At 37.5% G+C, this 23,076-nt stretch overlaps 1 protein-coding gene across 11 annotated transcripts in view; it reads left to right on the top strand.

Moving 5' to 3' along the window:
* The window catches only part of ATP13A4 (ATPase 13A4), a 174,324-nt gene extending 152,453 nt beyond the window's left edge, over positions 1-21,871 (top strand). For 9 of the 11 annotated variants that reach the window (XR_001824590.2, XM_037737825.1, XM_037737827.1 and 6 more), the window contains 5 exons: positions 11,369-11,540; positions 12,589-12,782; positions 13,874-13,962; positions 17,507-17,587; positions 21,204-21,871. Coding sequence is in view for 9 of the 11 variants with exons in the window: in XM_037737825.1 (XP_037593753.1) it covers positions 11,369-11,540; positions 12,589-12,782; positions 13,874-13,962; positions 17,507-17,587; positions 21,204-21,416 (749 nt within the window). In the remaining 2 variants the exon portion in view is untranslated. The remainder of the gene's footprint in view (positions 1-11,368; positions 11,541-12,588; positions 12,783-13,873; positions 13,963-17,506; positions 17,588-21,203) is intronic. The other 2 variants (XR_001824589.2, XM_017526645.2) reach the window with 2 other exon arrangements.
* The last annotated feature ends 1,205 nt before the right edge of the window (positions 21,872-23,076 follow it).

Raw genomic sequence — 23,076 nt, 5'->3', positions numbered from 1 at the left:
CCATTTCTCTAAAGATAGCTATTTAAATTTTGATAGAGATTGTATCAGATCTGTAGATCACTTTGTATAGTATAGACATCTCAACAATATTATCTCTTCCAATCCATTAACATGAGATTTTAATGGGTTTTTCCATTTATTTAGGCCATCTTTAATTTCTTTCAGCAAAGTTTTATAGTTTTCAGTGTAAAAGTCTTCCTCTTTCTTGGTAAAATTTATGACTAGATGTTTCATTTTTTGGAAATAGAATTGTTTTCTTAAGTTTATCTTTGAATTGTTCACTGCTGGTGTATAGAAACACAATGATTGTTTTTGTGTCAAGCTTGTGCCCTGAAACATTGCTGTATTCAATTACTAATTTGATTAGCTTTCTTGTGAGTTCCTTAAGATTTTTCAATATGTAGGCTCTTGTCATCAGTGCATAGAGGTGGTTTTACTCCTTTCTTTCAATTGGATGACTTTATTTTCTTTTGCTTTTTAAAGTTACAATTTATTTTTAATTGACACACATTTGTATATATTTATGAGGTACACTGTGATGTTTCAATACATGTATATGTAGTATAATAATAAAATCATGGTAATTAGCATATTTATCACTTCATACATTTATCGTTTTTTGTAATGAGAACATTCAGAATTCTCTTTTCTAGCTATTTTTAAATATACAGTATGTTATTAATGATAATCATCCTAGTATGCAATAGAACAGTAGAACTTATTCCTCCTATTGAACTATAACTTTGTACATACTGACAACCTTCTCTCCATCCTCTTCTTCGTTCTATTCTTTTCAGCCTCCAGAAACCACTATTCTACTCTCTACTTCTATGAGATCAACTTTTTAAAATTCTGCAAATAAGTAAAGTCATGTGGAATTTGTACCTCTGTGTCTGGCTTCTTCACTTAGCACAATGCCCTCAAGCTTCATTTGCGTTGTTGAAGTTGACAAGATTTCCTTCTTTTTTTAAGGCTGAACAGTATTCCATTGTGTATACCACATTTTCTTTATTCATTCGTCTGTTAGTATCCCCTTAGGGCAATTCCATGTTTGAGCTGTTACGAATAGGGCTGCAATAAACATGCAAGTACAGCTATGTCTTTGACATACTGATGTTATTTTCTTTGGATATATACCCAGTAGGGGGATTGCTAGATCATATGATAGTTCTATTTTTAATTTTTAAGGGAACATCCAGGCTATCTTCTATAATGGCTGTACTAATTTCTATTCCAACCAACAGTGTGTTAGGGTCTCTTTTCTTTACATTCTCACTAATATTTGTTATTTTTTTGTCTTTTTGCTAATAGTCATTCTAACTGGAGTGAGTGAGATTATATCTCACTGTGATTTTGATTTGCATTTCCCTGATATTAATGATGTTGAACGTTTTTTCTATTATCTGTTGGCATCTGGCATACTGATTTGTATGGGATTTTTTTTTTTTTGAGAACTGTCTAATCAAGTCTTTTGTTCATTTTTTAACTGAATTATTTTTATTATGGTTTTTGCTATGGAGTTGCTTGAATTTCTGATATAATCTGGATGTTAACCTTTTGCCAGATATATAGTTTGAAAATATTTTCTTCCATTATGTATGTTGTCTCTTCAATTTGTTAATTGTTTCCTTTGTTGTGCAGAATCTTTTTAGTTTGATGTAAACCCCATTTGTCTATTTTTGCTTTTGTTTCCTATGCTTTTAGGATTTTATCCAAAAAATTCTTGTTGAAATCAATATTATGAAGCATTTATTGTATGTTTTCTTTTAATAGTTTTACAGTTTTGAGTTTTACATTTAAGTCTTTAATCCATTTTGAGTTCAGTTTTATATTTGGTGAGAGATAGGGATCGAGTTCATTCTTTTAAATGTCAATAACTAATTTTTTCAGCATCATTCATTGAGGAGACAGTGCTTTCCCTAATGTGTATTCTTTGTACCTTTGTCCAAAATCAGTTGACTGTAGATGTCTTTATTTATTTCTGGAATCTCTATTCAGTTCCATTGGTCTGTGTGTCTATTTTATGCCAATATCAAGCTGTTTTAGTTACTATAGTTTTATAGTGTATTTTAAAGTCAGGGAATGTGAGGCCTCTGGCATTATTCTTTTGGCTGAAGAGTGCTTTGATTATTCAAGGTCTTTTGTGATCCCTATACATTTTAGGATTTTTTTTTTTCTATTTCTGTGAAAAATTTCTTTGGTGTTTTGATAGAGATTGCATTTAATCTGTAGATTGCTTTAGGTAGTAGGGATATTTTAACAATATTAATTCTTCCAGTCAATTAACATGAGATGTCTTTTCATGTATTTGTGTTAGCTTCCTTTTTTTTTTCACCAGTGTTTTAGAGTTTTCAGTATAGAGATTTTTTACCCCTTGGTTAAATTTATTTCTAAGCATCTTACTTTTGTGGTGTAGCTATTGCAAGTGGCGTTATCTTCTTTATTTCTTTTTAGATAACTCACTACTAGTCTATATAAAAGCTACTGAGTTTTGTATGTTGATTTTGGGTTGTGAAAATTTACTGAATTTATTTCTTAGTTCTATTAGTTTTCTGGTGGAGTCTTTAGGGTTTTCTGTGTATAAGAGCATGCCACCAGCAAACAGAAACAATTTGACTGTCTCCTTTCCAATTTGAATATATCTTTTTTTTAAATTGCATTTTAGGTTTTGGGGTACATGTGAAGAACATGCAAAATTGCTGCATAGGTACACACGTGGCAGTGTAATTTGCTGCCTTCCTCCCCATCACCTATATCTGGCATTTCTCCCCATGCTATCTCTCCCCAATTCCCCACCCCCCTCGCCCTCCCCTGTTTCCCCCCAGACAGACCCCAGTGTGTGATGCTCCCCTCCCTGTGTTCATGTGTTCTCATTGTTCAACACTCACCTATTAGTGAGAACATGTGGTGTTTGATTTTCTGTTCTTGTGTCAGTTTGCTGAGAATGATGGTTTCCAGGTTCATCCATGTCCCTACAAAGGACACGAACTCATCATTTTGAATGGCTCTTTTTTTTCTCTTGCCTAGTTGTTCTGGCCAGGACTTCCAGTAATATGTTGAATAGAAGTGGCAAAAGTGGGCATCCTTTTCTTGTTCCAGATCATACAGGAAAAGCTTTTAACTTTTCCCCATTTAGTATGATGTTAGATGTGAATTTATCATACATGGCCTTTATCACATTGAGGTACATTCTTTCTATGCTTAATGTGTTGAGAGTTTTTAGCAGAAAGGAATGTTGAATACTGTCAAATGCTTTTTCTGAATCTATTGAAATGGTTATATGGTTTTTGTCTTTCATCTTGTTAATGTGATGTATCATGTTTATGGATTTGAATATGTTAAACCATCCTTGCATCTTAAGGTGAATCTCACTTGATCATGGTGAATTACCTTTTTAATGCGTTGTTAAATTCAGTTTGCTAGTATTTTGCTGAGGATTATTTTCATCTATGTTTATCAGAAATATTTTTATTGTGTCCTTGTAGTGGGGGACTCACAGGATTAGTTTGAAAGTATTTGCTCCTTTACAATGTTTAGGGATAGTTTGAGTAGAATCGATATTATTTCTTCTTTAAATGTTTGGTAGAATTCATCAGAGAAGCCATCAGGTGCTGAATCTTTTTTGATTGGAGAAGTTTTATTATTAGTTCAGTCTTGTTACTAATTATTGGTCTGTTCGTGTTTTCTGTTTCTTCATGATTCAGTCTTGGTAGGTTGTATGTGTCCCGGAATTTATCCATTTATTCTAGATTTTCTAAATTGTTGACATACAGTTGTTCATAAAATTCTCTTATGATACTTTGTATTTCTGTGTTATTAGTTGTAATATATGTATCCTTCACCACTGATTTTATTTATTTTAGCCTTCTCCCTTTTTTCTTAGTCTGGCTATGGTTTGTTGATTTTGTTTATCTCCTCAGAAAACCAACTCTGTTTTGTTTATCTTTAGTATTACTATTAAGTCTATTTCATTTGTTTTTGCTCTGATCTTTATTATTTCTTTCTTTCTACTGATATTGGGTTAGTTTGTTATTGTTCCTCTACTTTCTTGAGGTTCAACTTTAGGTTGTTGTTTGTTATTTCTTCTTTATTCATGTAGGCATTTATTGGTGTAAGCTTTCTTTTGAGTACTGTGTTTGCTGTATGCCAAAGGTTTTACTGTGTTTGTTTCAATTTTCATTTGTCTCTAAAGTTTTTTAAAATTTATCTTCTAATTTCTTCATTGACTCATTGGTTGTTCAGTAGCACCTTGTTTAATTACCATATATTTGTATATTTTCTGAGGGTAATCCTGTCACTGATTTCTAGTGTCATATTATTGGGGTTGGAAACAATGCTTGATATGATATTGATTTAAAACAAAATTTAGTACTTGTTTTGTGGCTTACCATATGATCTAAACTGGAGAATGTTCCATGTGCATTAGAAAATAATGTGTATCCTGCTGTTATTGAATAGAAAGTTTTGTATATATCTGTTGGGTCTAATTTGTCTGAAGTACAGTTCAGTTCCCATATTTTCTTGTTAATTTTCTGTCTATTGACCTATCCCTTGTTGAAAGTGGGTTATTGAAGTCCTCTACTATTGTCTTGCTATTTCTCCTTTTATGTTCATTAATATTTGCTTTATATATTTAGATGCTTCAATTTTGGGTACATTGTCTCTTGTGACAGCTTTGACTTGAAGTCTATTTTATCTGACGTTAAGTACAGCCAATCTTGCTCTCTTTCGATTACCATTGGCATAGAATATCTTCTTCCATCTCTTTATTTTCAGCTTATTTGTGTGCTTAAGGATAAAGTGAGTCTTTTTTAGGAATTGTATATTTGAGTCTTGTTTTTTAAAATCTATTCAGCTACTCTATGTCTTTTGATTGAAGAATTTAATAATTCATGTACATTCAAAGTAATTATTGTTAAGGACTTACCATTGCCACTTTGTTATTTTATGGTTGTTTTGTAGATCTTTTGTTCCTTTATTTTTTCTTTTTATCTCTTTGATTTGATGGTTTTCTTTAGTGCTGAGTTTTTATTACTTTCTCTTGTTTGTGCATTTGCTATAGCTTTTTGCTTTGTGGTTACCGTGAGGATACATAAAACATCTTATACTTACAATGGTCTGTTTTACAGTGAAAACAACTAACCTCAATCATATACAAATCTCTGGACTTTTATCCTTCTAATTTATATTTTAGTGTCACAATTTACATCTTTTATTTTATGTACTTCTAAACAATGTATTGTAATTACTGTTATATTTTACTCTTTTGGCTTTTAGCCTTCATATTAGAGATATATATGATTTATAAAGCACTGTAACAGTATTGGGATATTCTGGATTTTACTATATATTTACCTTCATCAGTGAATTTTATACTTTCATATGTTTTTATATTAGTAATCTCTTCCATTTCTACTTGAAAAACTCTTAAGTGCTTCTTGTAAGGAAAATGTAGTGGTGACAAATTCTCTCAACTTTTGCTTGTCTGGGAATTTATTTCTCGTTCACTTCTGAAGGACAGCTTTACTTGTATAGTATTTTCAGCTGTCAGGTTTTTTTTTCTTTCAGCACTTTGACTATATCATCTCACTCTCTCCTGGACTTCAGGGATTTTGCTGAGAAGTCTGTTGATAGTCTAATGGGGATTTCCTTATTTGTGATTTGGCACTTTTCTCTTGCTGCTTTTAAAATTCTATCTTTGTCCTTGATGTTGACAATTTATTATAATGTGCCATGATGAGAATCTCTTTAGGTTGAATTTTTTGGGGGGACCTTTGAACTTCATATATCTGGATTTTCATATCTTTTGTAGGACTTAAGAAGTTTTCAGCACTTACTTTATTAAATAAATTTTTTGTTTCTGTCTTTGTCTCTTCTCCATCTGGAAATCCCATAATGCTAATGTTTGATCATTTAATGCTGTTTCATAAGGCCTATGGGTTGTCTTTGTTCTTGCATATTCTTTATTTCTTTACATCCTCTAACTGGGTAATTTCAAAAGACCTAGCTCCAAATTCAGAGATTCTTTCTTCTGCTTGGTCTAGTCTGCTATTAAAGTTCTCTGTTCAGTTTTTTAATTTCATTCATTAAATTTTTCATCTCCAAGGTTTCTGTTTGGTTTTCTTTAAATAATATTTATCTCTTTGTTAAATTTCTCATTTAAACTCTTTGAACTCTTTTCCTAATTTTGCTGAATTCTTTACCTGTATTCTCTTGTATCTCACTGAGTTTCCTTAAGAATATTATAAAATCCTTTTCAGGAAATTCATAAGCTTCCTTTTCTTTGTGGTCAGTTACTGAATAATTATTGTGTTTCTTTGTTGATATCATATTTTCTTACTTTTTCGTGTTTCCTTTTTGTTTCTGCATCAATGTCTTTACATGTGGCAGAACAATAATCTCTTACAAACTTTACAGAGTGGCTTTCACTTGCAGATGGGTCTCAGTGTGCTGATTGTGAAGATTGTGATAACTCTGATTCCAATAAGATGCAGCATTATAGTCTTTGTACAACTTTTTCAGCTGAGATCAGTGCTTTTAATGACTCTGAGTGCCTCAGTAGCCATTTTGTTCACAATGGGGAGACTTGACTGAGGGACTCTCTCTTGGTGTTAGGTCTGACCTGGCCTATAAGCAGCTGCAGCAGTGCTGGGTTATAGGAGAAAGACCTCAGAGAGGCTGTGAAGCTGGGGTCCTAGCCTCAGGATCCTTCTTCTTGGAGAGAGGGAGTGTTCTGGAGGTTTGGGTCCAGGGAGCAGAGTATAGCTGCAATTCAGGAACTAGAGCTAATAGGATATAATGGCAACTAGGTTCCTGGGGGATGAAGCACCATCTAGTGGTGACCTTGGATCTGGGATGATGGGGCACAGCAGTATTCCAGACTGTGAGACTGGGTACAACAATAGCAAAGAACACAAAATGACACAGCTATCACTTGGACCCTGGAGGGGTGGGGAGTTGGGGGCAGGGATCAACACAGTGATGACTCCACTTAGCTGGGAAGGAGGTGTCTCAGCAGCTCAGACTTTAGTCCAACTAATCAAGCTCTAGGGAAGTAGGGAACTAGAACTGTTTCTCCTGTTGGAGGAAGGGACATTTCTGCTCAGCCAGTGCTGTTTCCCTGGGCTGTGGAGTACTTTGTCAGCTCAGCCCTGGAATGCACAACTGCCCAGCTCAGCCAAAGCATTGATTGACTGGGTGGCAGTGTACTGCTTTAGCTCAGGCTTGGGAGTGAGTATGAGGAGTAGGGAAAGTAAGGTATGACTACTTTAAGTGGCCAACATACCATTTCCTGGGAGGCAGGGTACTACTTCAATTCAGACACTGGGAAGTCATGACTACTCTGGGAAGCCAAAGTACTGTTTTCCCAGAAGGGAGGACACTACACTTCAGCTCAGGCATGGGGGCAGGCGGCAGCAGCAACTGGGAGGGGTAGATGGCCCACTTTTCCAAGGCATTGTTTCTTCAGGAGGCAGTACACAACATCATCTCAAGCCCCAAGAGGCAGGGCACAGCAGGAACTCAGAAGGGTATATGGAGGAGTTTTGTTATGATACTCTTTTTTCTTCCACTGCCTTATAAAAGGCAGTGCACAGATTGAACTCAGGTCCCTAGGGGCAGGGTGCACAGCGACTAAGAGGAATAGATGGAGCAGTTTCACCAAGGCAGTTTCTCTCGGAGGCAATGTACAGTTTCTCCTCAGGCCATGTGGGTCAGTGTGCCATGGTGACTGGGAAAGGCAGATGGAACAGCTCTGCCAAGGCACTCATTTCCCCTGGAGGTAGTGTGTAGCTTCAGTTCAGGCCCTAGAGGACATGGTGTAGTGGGACTAAGAGGGGTAAATGGATAGCTGCTTAAGCAACTTGGCCCACCGGGTGAGATGTAGCAGCACATCAGGGATGGCGGGGCACCAGGCAGGAGTAGTCCCACAGTGGGTGAGCCTCCAGGCTGGTAGGGTGCCATGCCACTCGCCCTCAGAGCAGGACACATTCCAGCAGTAGTTCACATTCCAAGATGACATAGAGCAGAAGCCACATAGGCCACAGGGGGAAGGGCACACTGTTAGCTTCTACTCTGGGGTATCACAGCTGTGTGGACTCCAGGCAGCTCCCTCAGCTGGTTTAGTGCCTGTGAGGACTATAGGTGGTCCAGGGTGTTGATGGGAGCTACTGGGGTCCTCTTGCTTACTTTTTCCCTGCAAGAAGATGTCTTCTTGGTTCTAAGCTGATCCTGCCTAGGGAGTGGGGTGTTGGGTGCCAGATATTTCCTAGGATGTGGAGTACTATGACAGAAAGCAGTATGTGGCCATACTGGTTTTCTGTGCTCTGCAGGGTTTCTGCTACTCCTTTGATGTACTCTGGCACTCTCCTTTAGTTATTTTTTATCAGAATATAGTTGTTTGTTGTTTTGGTTGTCTTTGTGGGAGAGATGAATACTAACGGGTCTTGTTGACATCCAATTGACTTTAATTTGTTTTTTTGTCTAATGTCTCTGGGTAGAACTCCCGGTACACTGTTGAATAGCCTTGCTGATGAGGGCATTTTTACCTTGTTCTGCTCTTAAGGCAAAAGTTCTCAGTCTTTTACCCTTGAGTATGATGTTAGCTGTGGGTTTTTTAATTACATAAAATGTAACTATGGAGATTACTTGAAACATTCTAAATTTACTATTAAACCATCTATTTTGTATTAACACCTTCACTTTAATAGCATGAAAACAACTGCTTCTTTGCAGTTCTGTCTCCTCTTTTATATTGTTGATGTTACAAATTACATCTTTTTTCCATTGTGTTCTAAATAACATGAATATATAAAGTGAAATTACAAACCAAAAATACACAATTATCAGCATTTATATTTGCTGATATCATTACCTTTATTAGACATCATTATTTCTGCATAAGTGTTTGAGTAGCTGTCTAATATCCTTTCATTTCAATCTGGGCCCTTTTAGCATTTCTTTTAGGGTAGGGTTAGCAATAACAAACCCTTTCAGCTTTTGTTTATCTGGGAATGTCTTAATTTCTCCCTCATTTTTGAAGGACAGTTTTGCCAGATATACAATTCTTGTTTGTTTGTTTTTTTTTCTTTCAGCATCTTAAAGGTCATCCCTTGACTTCTGGCTTCCATGATTTCTGATGATAAATCGGCTGCTAATCTTACTGAAGATCCCTCATAAGTGATGTGTTACTTTTTCATCATTGTTTTCAAGATTCTTTGTCTTTTTTTTTTAATAGTTCAACTATAATGTCTTGGTGTGAATCTCATTGGGTTTAACCTGTTGTAATTACTTAATTATGTGTACTTCTTAGATATGCAGATATGCAGATATGCCTTTCATCAAATTTGGGAAGCTTTCTGCCATTATTTCTTCAAATATTATTTTTGTCTCTTTCTTCTCTCCTTCTGAGACTCCCACAATGTACATGTTGTTTGTGTTATTCATGCTTCTTAGGCTCTCTTCATTTTTCTTTATTATTTTTTCTTTCTGTTCCTCAGGTTGTATATTTTCAACTGTTCTACCTTCAATTTCACTGATTCTTTCTTCTGCCTGCTCAAATTTGCTGTTGAACCCACATAATACATTTTTCACTTCACTTACAGTACTTTTCAGCTTCAGAATTTATTTTGGCTCCTTTTTTTAATTTTTGTCTTTTTACTGACATTTTTATTTGGATCATGCATTATTTTTCTGGTTTCCTTTAGCTCTTTGCCCATGGTTTCCTTTAGTTATTTCTGCGTATTTAAGATAGTTGTTTTAAAGTCTTTACCTAATAAGTCTAATATCTATGCTTCCTCAGGGACAAATTCTGTTCATTTATTTTGTTCTATTAAATATTATAATGTTCTAACTCTGAAAATTAGATTCTTTTCCTATTTTAGGTTTTGAATTTTTTGTTTCACTGTCTGTTGAAGGCTGTAATAGTCCATCTGTTTAGTGACTTTCCAAAAAACTTTGGCAAGACTCTACTAGTTTTCACGTGAGATCACAGAAATCTCTGTTCTTTTAGCTTTTGTTCAGCTAGTGTTTTGATAGAGATTTACTTGACCTCTAGGAGTTAAAAAACAAACTAACAAACAAAAAAACTGCTCCAGTTCTTACAGATTATTTCTGTGCTGGAGTACTTTTTGGACACTTAGCAGTATTACACTGAGTCTGGAGATCATCCAAAGCTGAAAGTTTTGAGTCTCCTCTGGCCTCTACTGAGCATGTTTCTTGCCCTGAGCATGCACATAGCTCTTGACCTGACCATTTACATAGCATTCTGTATTTTCCACCATACACAGATGCTTTAGACTGTCCTAATTTCTCCAGGAAAATTTCCTTAGCTTTTTTTTCCCAGGCTTTAGATGGTTATTTTATGTATCAACTATAATCTTTTGCCCTAGGCAACAGCATTTGTTAGCCTTATAATGTTTTCAAGCAATGTGTGCTGCTTTTCTGCCCAGAGTGAGATCTGTGTCAGGTGGAACAGAGGTGAGTGCCTGCATCAATCCTTCAGGTAGTTCCCAGTCAGATTGGAACAGACTATATAACAATTTGTAAATAAGGCCTGCTCTGGTCCTTTTGTAACCAGGGACCAGGGCCTTCCACGGGGAATGCAGGCTGTCTTCAAGACTGCCTCTGAGCTGAGCAGGGGGTAGATCAAGTGCCAGTAGAAATGCCACAAAATTTTCCTGTGATCTTAAAGTTGCCTTTTTCTTGACTCAGTGTTCACTTGGCTGCAGTAAACTTTTCTCTTGTTCAGATTGCTGACAATTTCTGCTTGTATTTTAATATTTCTGTGGTGATAGGGAAACTTGGAGCTGCCTACTTCACCATTTGCTGGATATCACCTATTATTTGTTGTTAAGTGTTTTAAAGCCTTGCTTTTTAGTGACTACATTGTTGTTTCATTGTATAGATGTACTATATCTTACAGTAAATGATGCTATGATGAACATTTTTTCATATCTCTGATTACTTTTTTATCTTAGGATAAATTTCCAAAGTAGAATAACTATGTCAAAAGTCATGAACATTTTTGAGTTTTTTCGTATTTATTACCAAATTGCCCTGCAGAAGGTTTGCATCCATTTATTTTCCCACAAACAATATATGAGAGGATTCATTTCATCCCTTCTCTGTAATTTAATAGTTTTTCTGTATTTAATAGGCCAAAAATGACATCTTGTGGTTCTGTCTGCTCTTTTAAGAATTCTTCACATGACATGAATTTGAATCCATTGTTTTATTCCCTCAGTTTGTGATGTACTTTAATTTGTCCATTTCCTTAAATGTATGGGCCAATGAACTTAGGCCATTCTTCTGATCAAGAATACAACATTTTCCTGCTCTCATAAATATCAAATTTGAATTTATTTTATAGTGAATCTGAATGGTGCCTACCCCAAGCTGGTGCCTTTTAGACCTGCAGGACGACTGATCTCTCCACCCCTGCTACTTTCTGTGATTTTCAACATTCTTCTCAGCCTGGCCATGCACATTGTGGGCTTCATCCTGGTTCAGAGGCAGCCTTGGTATTCCATGGAGATGCATAGGTATGAGTACAGTCTCAATTTCAGCTTCTCGCATTCTAATTTCTATCAAACATCCTCTGGCCAATATGATGCAAGGCAAATGACTTTTCATTCTGCCAAAGGTTTTGGCTCTTTTAAGTCCCTTGGGCAAATTTTCAGTGACTGTTTCTTCTGTATAACACCATTTAAGGCTAACAAATGTATCATTCATTCGTTAGCACTTATCTTTGCCTGTGTTATACAATAATGATCTATGACTATCTTTTAGATCTGGGGTGACCTTGGAGTACAGTTTGCCTGGGCAGCCCCAGTTTAAGTAACCCAGTTTAAATTAAGTGATGTCCCAGCGAAATTATTAACATCTTTCTTTTTCATCTTAAAAACTATCCTTGTTAGATGATAAGTTATGTATTCACCCCATTTACAAATTATCAGATTTGTCATTGTGGTTGTTGTTGTTGTTATAGAGACAGAGTCTGTCTCTGTTGCCCAGTTGTGTGATCTCAGCTCACTGCAACCTCTGCCTCCTGAGTTCAAGCAATTCTCCTGCCTTAGCCTGCCCAGTAGCTGAGATTATAGGCACATGCATGTGCAGCTAATTTTTGCATTTTTAGTAGAGATGGGGTTTCCCCATGTTGGTCAGGCTGGTCTCAAACTTCTGGCTTCAAGTGATCCACCCACCTTGGTCTCCTAGGGATTACAGGTATGAGCCACCACACCCTGCAAAATTATTAGAGATGTAAAGCCACTTGAAGGAGGAATCATGGCTTACCCATCTCTTTCTTAATATAGCCTTAATGAACGTGTATTTGTATCTCTCTCTCTCTCTCTCTCTCTCTCTCTTTCTCTCTCTCTTTCTCTCAATGTATCCAAAATATCCAAAATATGGGTCTATCTGTGCTTGTTTTTTTTTTCTTCTAATTTTCATTTTTTTTTTTCCCAAAGCACAGGCAATTATAGAAGCATTGAGTGCCTGCTCTAGACACTGTTAGGTATGGAGTCTTCTGGATACAAATGCTCCATAAAGGCTTGTCATCTTAATTCATAGCTTCTTTGGTTTCCTTTTCAGTGCCTGCACATTTCAAAATGAAAGCATCTCAGAGTTAACCATGTCTCCAACTGCTCCAGAAAAAATGGAAAGTAATAGTGCCTTCACAAGTTTTGAGAACACTACTATCTGGTTCTTGGGAACAATCAACTGTATCATTGTGGCTCTTGTGTTCTCTAAAGGAAAACCATTTAGGCAGCCAACCTATACAAACTGTGAGTAAAACTCTACTGGATCAGAGGTGTGAAGTCATCAGAAAGGAGAACAGACACGCCCAGGTCACCTAGTGAACAGCTGTAGAGTTGACTCTTACCTGGCCTCTCCTGACTTCCATTTTCGGGCTCTGCAAAACATATTGCATGGCCTCATTTTCACAATTCTTTGCTCTTTCCTTCAAAGCTGAATTAGATACTAGGCCTTCTTTCTCTCTTTCCTTCACTAGAAGTTGTCTCTGGGTGTCTTTTCTTGGGATCACTCCAAATTGAGAAGACCAATTTATTTCTCTACTTGTCAGTATTTGTTAGAATTCACCCTGGAAAGAGTGGAGAGAAGGGTAACAGAACTTAGGTAGATCCTGTCGTTTGCCATGAAGGCAATGGTGAGGGTGGCATTGTGTGGTGGCAGGCTATAAGTGGGTCCAGCCTGGAGGAACCTGACTAGAGAGGGTTATGGAGGCTCTTGGCCAGAGTACCTCCCTTCTACCTCCTTACATTCTGAAGTGGGAAGGTATGTCTAGACGAGAAATGAGTGACCTATTTAACCTCTGAGATGTTTATTTGTATACCATCATTACTTTTCTAATTGAAAAAATTCAAAGCCCAAATTGAGTATCTTTATGAATATTTTCATAAACATTTATTTGTTCAGAGAAAATTATTTAGCTCTTCTTCCTGGAATGAGGAAGCAGTTAAATACTGACCTCTATATGACAGCAGTTTAAACATTTGCCATAAGAGAGGCTTCCTTTTTTCCAGAAAATGATTTGAGGCAGATGATTTGCATTAAAGCAACTAAGATACTTGGATTTATTGAACATGTATTTTGTTAATGTTACCCTATGTATATTTACTACGTTTATTCATTGAAACTTAAAATATGCATGTGAAAATTTTCACTTGCTTCAAGGACATGAATAGAAATTGTAGAAGTGAGATCCATTGCTTAGAAATGAGTACCTTCCATCTAGTGTTTGGATGTAGAAATCAAGTAAATTAAATCAGTGTTAATCTAGAATATGTCTGTCAATATATGTGACATTTTTCACTTTGATTTCTCAAAATGATAGCTTGTGTTCTTATTTCCTCAGATATGTTTGTCCTTGTGCTGATAATACAGCTTGGTGTATGTCTATTCATTCTATTTGCTGATATACCAGAATTATATAGACGTTTGGATGTAAGTCTTATCTTTGGGAAATGATGATGCTTTACAGTCATATAACCCCTTAACTTCAAAAAGCAGATCACAATTGCAATTGACATGATTTTTGACACAAATTATTCTTTTGGGATGGCAGAGCTAAAAAGAATGTATTCATATTTTTATTTAAACTGGTCAAGAAATAAAATTCTACCTGATTTTGATTTCATGAGACTAAAGATAGCCTTTAAGTATTGAATATTTTAATTTAATTTTATTTTTCTTATTTAAGGTGCAGGATCTCACTCTGTTGCCCCGCCTCATGCTATAGCTCACCACAGTCTCAAACTTCTGGGCTCAAGCAATTCTCTTGCTTTAGCCTTCCGAGTAGCTAGGAATGCAGAAATGTGCCATTATGCCTAGCTAATTAAAAAAAAAATTTTGTAGAGATGAGATCTTGCGACATTGCCTAGGCTGGTCTCAAACTCTGGGCCTCAAGCAAGCCTGCTGCCTTGGCCTCCCAGTGCACTGGGTTTACAGGCTTGAGCCACTGCATCTGACCAAATATTTTTATTTTAAAAGATCCCTAGTATGATGGGAAAATCTGTTTCTATATTTTCTCTTTCAAACACAAGGGAATATTTTCCTAAATGCTTCTGCTATTGAAGTTGTTTAAAACTATTTTGCCTACGGCTTTTTTTGGTTAATTATCGCGTAAGTATTTATATTTATTTTTTATGGCTTTAAAAATGTTTTCTGTGTGTTCATACTTAATCTCTGTAAAACTTACTTTCCAAGAACCATACTTTACCTCATAAACTCTCTTACATTTTACAATATTGATACAGCTATAAAAACCTACAAGATACCAAGATTTTACATATTCACGCCAGGGAAAATCATATTTTGATTTCTTTAACCTATCCTACTGTTATTACAATTTAATCATGGCTAAATGTTCTTTAGATCAATAAATACAATATTGAAGAGGTGAGTAAAGAAATAGTTCTTTTAATTTAGTGCTTTGTATATCTGATTGCCTCTCCATCTCAAAGATGAGTTTCATGAGGTCCAAGAGTGTATCTTATTCATTCTTGTATTACCAGTAGCTTACACAAAGAATGGCCAAAAATGACAAAGGAATGATTGATCACTGCATATCAGACTCCTAAATATAAACAATCACTTAGAGGACACAGTGTGTTCCCAACCAGCAATATCCACACAAACCCACAGTGACTTTTGGCATACTAACTAGTATCTTTATTTTGTCATACTAATATATTTAGCATTAGTCTTTTTATTTTTGTGATTACTGTGGTTAGCAGTATAATTAACACTGTTGTTAAATGCCTTCATGAATTAAGTATTCATGGTTATAAGTAGGCTTTGCCCACTGCTCTTCTAAGTCAGTTAAAACTTCTTAATCCTGCAGAAGTTAAGGATACGATATGATGAGTTGAGTGTCACTTTTTAATAGAAGAAGATGCTTACAGAAAGGCTGGTATAACAAAATACAGAAGATATTTGATGTAGAGAGAACCTAGTTAGGGTCATTGCCAACATGACTGCAAAGGATTCTGCAAAGAATTATCGTTCACTTTTATAACAATTATTTTTCTTATTATTACATAAAAATATATGTTCTTTTTAGAAAATGTAGAATGTGCAGGCAAGGAAAATTATAACGTTATTCACTATATTCTTCCTTCTTTTAAAATTCCTGTGTTATAAACATGTGTTGACTAATTTTTAGTTTTTTAAAAAGGATGAGATCACATTATTTTATAACTTAGAAACTGCTTACTTAAAAACTTATAAATTATTTTAATAGAGCACACATTCATTTGGTTTACAATTCAAAAGTTTAAAAAGCCATATAGTGAAAATCTCCATCCCATCTTAGATTCCCAGTCGCCAGCTGCCCTCTCTGTAGGCAACCAGTGACACCAGTTTATTTTACATACTTTGAGATCTATTTTGTATATTCTTTTTCCACATTTTTACATAAATATGAGAAAACTATTATATTTGCTCATGTCTGAACTGGGATCTGAGATGTAGATGTCAAGCTGGGTTGAGTTGTGCAAGAGAATTATTGGAGGAAATTCCCAGGGTGGGGGCAGGGGAATAGAAAGTCAGAGGAAGTAGGGAGAGGCATCGCACTGTGATGGGGGTTTAATCTCTAAGAAGAATAGAGGGAAGAAGGAGGGCTGGGTGAGTAGCATCTCAGACTGCGGCACACTTCTAAGAAAGTCAGGCCAAAGTTGCCCCTCAGGAGTTTCTATGTCTCATAGGAATGAGTCTGGTTAGAATCCTGCTGTCCTCATTACTCGGTTATGTGAAGCGTATGACTTTATATATGCTTTACAGCAGCTGTGGTAGTGGATTCTGAGAATAGCAGTTAGGGTATTCATCATTTATCTTCCCAGAAGCAGAAGATCTGAGTGGAAAATTTTCATGGCTGCTACAACACATACATAGTCAGGCACCTTGCTTCTTTCATGTAACAGTATTAGTTGTTCCATATCAGCACATACATTTTCCTCATTCTTTTTAATGTTAATATAATATTTCATTTTATGTGAATGCATTTTATTTATGTGTTATATATATACCATAGTTTATACGTACTCCCATATTGGTAGACATTTGTTTCCAAGTTTTTATTATTACAAAGCTGTAATAAAAATATTATTGCACATATATGATTTTAGCCATATACAAGTATATTTCTGAGATAAGTTTCTAGAAGTGAATTTTTAACTTTGAGAACATTGTCCTCTATAGAACTGTTCTAGTTTTTACTCTTACTAATGTATGAGGCAATGCATAAGGCAGTGCCAGGTACAATGGGATGCCCTTGGCACTTTTTCATTCATTAATTCCTCCATTGATTGATTCATTCACCATATGTATTTATTAGGCACTGGGCCTGGAAGGGGTTGGGAAGACAGAGAAAGTGGGCAAAGGGACAGGTCATGACAACCTTGATTTCAGCTCCATTTGCTCCTTTGGCAAGTGCCCTTGTGAGGGCACACTGCACAGCTGGATACACAGTCCTGAGGGTGAAGCCCTGAGCCAGGGCTAAAACCAGAGCTCGGCTGGGGAGAGATGTGGCACCAGAGAAAAGAGGGCGATGCTGCCCAATTGTCAAGGTTTGATATGTGTACCCTCAGGCCTCCTGAGAATAAAACCACATTCCTGCCTCCCTTTTGACAAAAAAACAAAGCAAGCAAACAAAAAATGATTTTACTATTTTTTTCTAATTGCAAAGTGACCCAAGTTATTTTAGGAAATTTAGAAATTACAGAGAAACACACACATGACAAGAAAAAAAAAAGATAAAAGAAGAAAAGCAACATTCATAACCCCCAAATCATTAGGTTCGTGAGTATAAACTTTCCATACTTTTTCTGTGCATACGAACATAAAAATTCTTTATACATATAAGATTTATGTAATACACACACATATATATGACATTTATAATCTGTGAAAATGTATACTGTGGACATGTGAACATGTTTCCAGAATATATTTGTCTTCAGACTAACCGTGCTTCGTCATCTCCTGCCAGCTGCTCTGCACTCCCATCCTGTGGAGGGTCTCCATTGTCATCATGCTCAGCTTGAATTTCATTGTGTCCCTAGTGACCGAGGTAAGTGCCCTCAGGCTGCTGCTCTTGTGTGTGTGTGCATGCATGTATGTAGGGGGACTTCTTTGGGACTCTGAAAAGCTGCCATGGACTCAGCAGTGCAGTGCCTGCCTTCCTTCACAGCGTAAGAAATGGTGCATTCCTCTGAGTTCCAAGCAAGGCACCAGTTTTTCCATCTGCCAAGTGGGGCTGGGGAGAATGGAATTATGGTCTCTAAGGTCCTATTCATTTCTAAAATCTCCAAATAAAGACCCAACACAATTTACTTTTTAAAATTTAGATGTGATTCACACACCACAAAACTTACCCCTTTAAAGTATACAATTCAGTGGTTTTTAGTGCATTCACTGAGTTGTACAAACGTTAGCACTACCGAATTGCAGAACATTTTCATCATCACTAAAGAAATTCTGTACCCCCCAGCCGTTGCTCTTCACTGCCCCTTCCGCCTTCTCCTGGGCCTTGGTAGCCACTAATCTACTTTCTGTCTGTGTGGATTTGACTATTCGGGACATTTCATGTAAATGAAATCATACAATATGTGGCCTTTTGTGTCTGGCTTCTTTCACTTAACAACTCGTGTCATTTTTGCCTTACAGATGGGAAATGACATTCATAGTGAGCTTTTCCAGCTTTCAATCTCCAGCTCCCATTGGCTCCATTTCCTAGCTTTTATTCCTCAGCTCCCTTGTGCTCCATTTCCTCAGTGAAATGAGCTTGTGCTCCTGCTTCCTTTCTCCCTGTGATTCACGCTTTCCTCCCTCAGTGCTGTCAGACACAACCTCCATTCTTCAAAGCCTGTTGTTAGGCAGGGGTGCCCCGAAAAGGCATTTAGGAACAAAAGAGAGGTGAGATGCAGAATTCCATCTGCCTCTATTCCTGCTCTGAGTTACTAGAATTGTTGCAGCAAATGGACTGTTCGTTATGAGCCATGAGAACTGACAGCCTGACTTCCCTGAAGTATTGTGGAGGCACGACCTCAATGAGCTCTCCCTACTTATTCCTGTGCAGAGTGAAGGCTTCACAGGAGCTGGTGGCAGAACAGGACATAAAAATTTCACTACTGGACCTTCTCTCTCTGTGCTAAACCAGAGCTTTTCAAACTTAAGTGGGCATCAGAATCACCTGGGAGGCTTGTTAAAACAGAGATTGCCAAGCCCTTCCCACAGTGTGTCTGATTCAGTAGATCAAGAAAAAGTGTAAAAGTTTGCTTTTCTAACAGGTTGTCAGGGGATTCTGATGTGACTTGTTCAGGGATCACACTTTGAGAAGCAATATGCTTAACCATATGGTCTCTAAAGCAACCAGATTAATAAAAGAACATTATCACAGGTGTCCTCAGACCCAATGAAAAAATGATGGTCTTTGCCCTTTAAAGGATAATCTAATGTGTACATCTTATCCCTGTCCATGATCACAGGATTTCCTCTGTCTGGCATATCTTTCCTCCATTTCTGCATATTAAAGTGCAATTCCATCCTCTAATGCACAGCTGTAGTATTATCCTCTCGTGCATCTTTCCTGATCTCTGAATCAGGTAGGCAAGTAGCAACTGAACTAACAGTGGTTTAAATAATAAAGACATTTATTGACTCAAGAAGAGTGAAGATCGGTGGCTTTAAGACTGGCTTAGTGGCTCAGTAGTGTCATTGGGAATCCACACTCTTTCACCTTTCTGTTCTACTATCCTTAGATGTAGTCTTTTATGTTTGTGCTTGTGGTTTTTGTGCCCAGATAGCTTCCACATGGCTGGACTTTACATCTGTTTTCAGTGCAGGAAGAAAATGGAAGGAGCAGCTAACAGCAAGCCAGTTTCCATCAAGTCTGAACCTTTTCTTGGGAAACAGACTTTTCCTGAAGCTCACCAGCAGACTTCCTTTTATGCCTTATTGATTAGACCTGTGTCTCATTGTCATCATGAGTAGAAAAGGATTCTGGGAAAGCAGATCCATGTCAAACGTTAGACAATTTGCCTTAGACCATTTATTATCATTACTTTTCCCTTTTAGGTGGGCAGGGAAGAGTTGGGAGGGAATGGGCTGTATGGTAACCAAGTATCAAAGTCTTCCATAATATTCTAGCAGGAGGTTCTTCCTTTTTCAGCATATTTGAAGTTAAGAGCACAAGCTCAGGAGTAATCTACCTGGGTTTGAATCCTGGCTCCACCAATTTCTTGGTGTCTGACTTTGGGCAAATTATTCCACTTACCTAATCTCTGAGCGGCTCAGAAAACAAACGGATTTGAGCAGGACCTTATCCTTACTATGCCAATGCTCATGATCTAACCTCCAGCTGAGAGGCATGAGATCTAGTGTGGATAGCTTTAATTGCCCCCACCTTTAAAAAATTATTTTTGTGTTTATATAGGTATGCTTGTATGTATGAGTTATTTGAGTAGCCAGTCAGAAGAGCTCATGCTGTGAATTTTTTTTAAAAGAAATGTCTCACCAAGGCTTTTCTTCTGTTTCTAGTTGTATTAGTCCATTCTCCCACTGCGGTGAACAAATACCTGAAACTGGGTAATTTCAAAAGAAAAGAGGTTTAATTGGCTCATGGTTTTATAGGCTGTACAGGAAGCATGGCTGGAAGGCCTCAAGAAACTTTCTATCATGGCAGAAAGCAAAGGGGAAGCAGGCAGGTCTTACATGGCCCGAGCAGGAGGAAGAAAAGAGAAGGCAGAGATGCTACATGCTTTGAAACAATCAGATGTCACGAGAACTCACTCACTGTCATGAGAACACCAAGGAGGATGTCCACCCCATGATCCAATCACCTCCCTCTCAACCCTTCCTGCAACATGGGGATTATAATTTGGCATGAGATTTGGATGGAGACACAAATTCAAATTATGTCACTGGTTCTGCATTGCATTTATAATGTGTGGTAACAGGACAGATCACCTCTCCGTAGTTTCCTCTTCCAGAGCAGCAAGGTGATATAGGTCATCATAATTCCAGAACTAAAACACACTCAAGGCAAGATGTAGAGCTGTAGAGCACTAAAATTTTTCTCTCTCTCTCTCTCTCTCTCTGTGTGTGTGTGTGTGTGTGTGTGTGTGTGTGCACATACGTGTGTTTTCATCTATTTTGTTTTAAGTCTTACTAAGGTTTCCTGGAAGTAAGATTTTAAAACCTTCACTTATGTTCCTGCCTTATCCCAGCTCTAAGAAGAGCTACTGTTTTCTTGTAAGGAAGACAAAAAAAAAAAACCAAAAAACCTTGCTGCAGGAAAGTAGAATAGCTCATCTGGCTAAGTTTCCAAGAGGCTGAGATGGCTATGTGGATCTTTAACAGCCTGGCAACTGTTACATAACCTTACAATGCAGAGCAGGATATAGCTCTCTCCCTTTGCCTGCCCTTCTGAACTACTCATTTAACAAATGGCTATGTACTGTGGTCCTATTCACACATGCCTCTAACTTTCACCTTCACTGAAATACAATTTTAAGATTACAAAAGATATGTCCAGTGAGAACACCTTAGATTGGCTCTGCGCTCAAGCTCTTTGTCCAGCTGGATCTAAGCAGCCATTGCAGTAGTGACTTACGATGGCCTGTGGAGGGCTGTAGCCTCAGAACACTCAACCCCTGATTGTGAAAAGCAATTCTTTTATTTTGCAGGAGGCCATTATTGAAAATCGAGCCCTGTGGATGATGATTAAAAGATGTTTTGGCTATCAGTCAAAAAGCCAGTATCGGATATGGCAGAGGGACTTGGCAAATGACCCCAGTTGGCCCCCACTAAACCAAACCTCCTACTCTGACATGCCAGGTTGTGGCAGAGGGGTGTCTTACAGCAATCCGGTATTTGAGAGCAATGAAGAACAACTTTGAAGTTCATGTGATATCCAAGTTGATATTACAGAGAAACAATGACAAAAGGGACCAGTTTCATTGATTTTAAGAAATGAGACTCTTGCAACATCAGCTGGAGTTTTGGGATACCTATCAAATCATGGTGACAGACTAAAGTCTGTTTGATAAAATACTTTCTACAGAGAAGAACATTGACCCAGAAGAGTGCTTTCCTCTTGGCTTCTGAAGGTATGAAGGTATGGGAAGCATTCAGTGAAGGCAAGAATGGGCCAAGGATTGCCATGGAGACAAGCAGGCTAAAGGGGAAGAATATGTGATCTTTCTTCTTAAGACAGGATAACACTTTCCTTTAAAAAAATGAGTTTAGGGGAAGTAGTCCTGTGTATACTCATGGAGTTGTAACATGTTAAAGATCACTTTTGAATTTTTACTTCATCAGTGGAAAAACTAATGCATGGGAAACATTACACCAATCTTTACCGTCTGGATTCTTTTCCTCTGTAGTCCTTTTCAGATTTGAGGCTTTTTCTTCTGCTTCTGGCCTTACCCTACATATTATTAAGGATAAGCTCAGCCTATGCTGCAATAAAAAAGCAATTCTCAGATAGCAGTGCCTTAACGCACAAGAGCTTCTTTCATGATCCAGGTGACACTCCAGAACAGCTATTCTTACAGTGGTGACTGCTTCACTCTGCTGGCTCCATCAGCTCGACACAAGGACTCTGTGTTTACTGTGATGGGGGAAGGGGTAGGCTGGAGATCACATGTGGGCTCTTCACTGCCTTACCCCAAAAATGGCACACATCTCCTTCCCTACTAATATCTCATTAGTCAGGGATTTGGCCAGGAAGCTGGCAAGTACAGTCTCCTGTGTTTGGGGATGCTTCGTGGGCTCATGAGCTGTCGCTACACAGGGTCCCCATGCTTAGAAGGGCCCCATGCTACTTCAACACTCTGCTGTTTCCATCTTAAAATTCTTAATTTTTGAACAAGGATCCTCATATTTTCATTTTGTACCGGACCCCACAAATGATATAGTTGGTCTGGGATGCAGTCCTGGGAAGGAAAGGAAAATGGCAGATCAGAGAGCACTAGTGCTGTCCACTAACGTCCACTTCTTTTAACCCCAGAACTTACCCTATGTTTTAGGAACCTCTCATGTCACATGGCCAACTCCAGAAATTTTCACTCCTCTGCTTTATTATTTTTGAGAAACATTAGTCTTGTGCTAAGGATTATATGGTACTACTGATGTAAGTTCTTACACAACCAGTACGTTTTTTAAGTTTGTGGCTTCAGGTTCCAGAAAACTAATATTTTCCTTATTTTATCACTATTACAATTTGATTATACTGGATTTGTTCAGCATAAGGAAGACTCAGGTTTCTGTTAGCTCAGGAGACAACACTGAATTCTAGGAGCACATTTACACATAACATTTTAAGGCAAAAGCAACATTTTTATTATGAGCATCAGATCCTAGGTGAATGTTCTAATCGGGGGTTAAGTGTCCTGGCCCAGGCTGGCTTTGCTACTAATTAATAGCATTTGCAAGCATTCTTTCCCCCTAACTGAGCTCTCGAGCATGGTTGATGGCTCTATTACTGCAGCTGATTCTGGGAACATGGTGTCTCCCAGCCACGAGGGTACCTTGTTACTTCTGGTTTTAAAATAGGGC

The sequence above is a fragment of the Cebus imitator genome, unplaced genomic scaffold (genome assembly GCF_001604975.1).
Source record: "Cebus imitator isolate Cc_AM_T3 unplaced genomic scaffold, Cebus_imitator-1.0 Scaffold43, whole genome shotgun sequence".
NCBI lineage: Eukaryota > Metazoa > Chordata > Mammalia > Primates > Cebidae > Cebus > Cebus imitator.
Note: the sequence above shows the minus strand (reverse complement) of the source record. Positions and strands in the feature narration are given on the sequence as shown.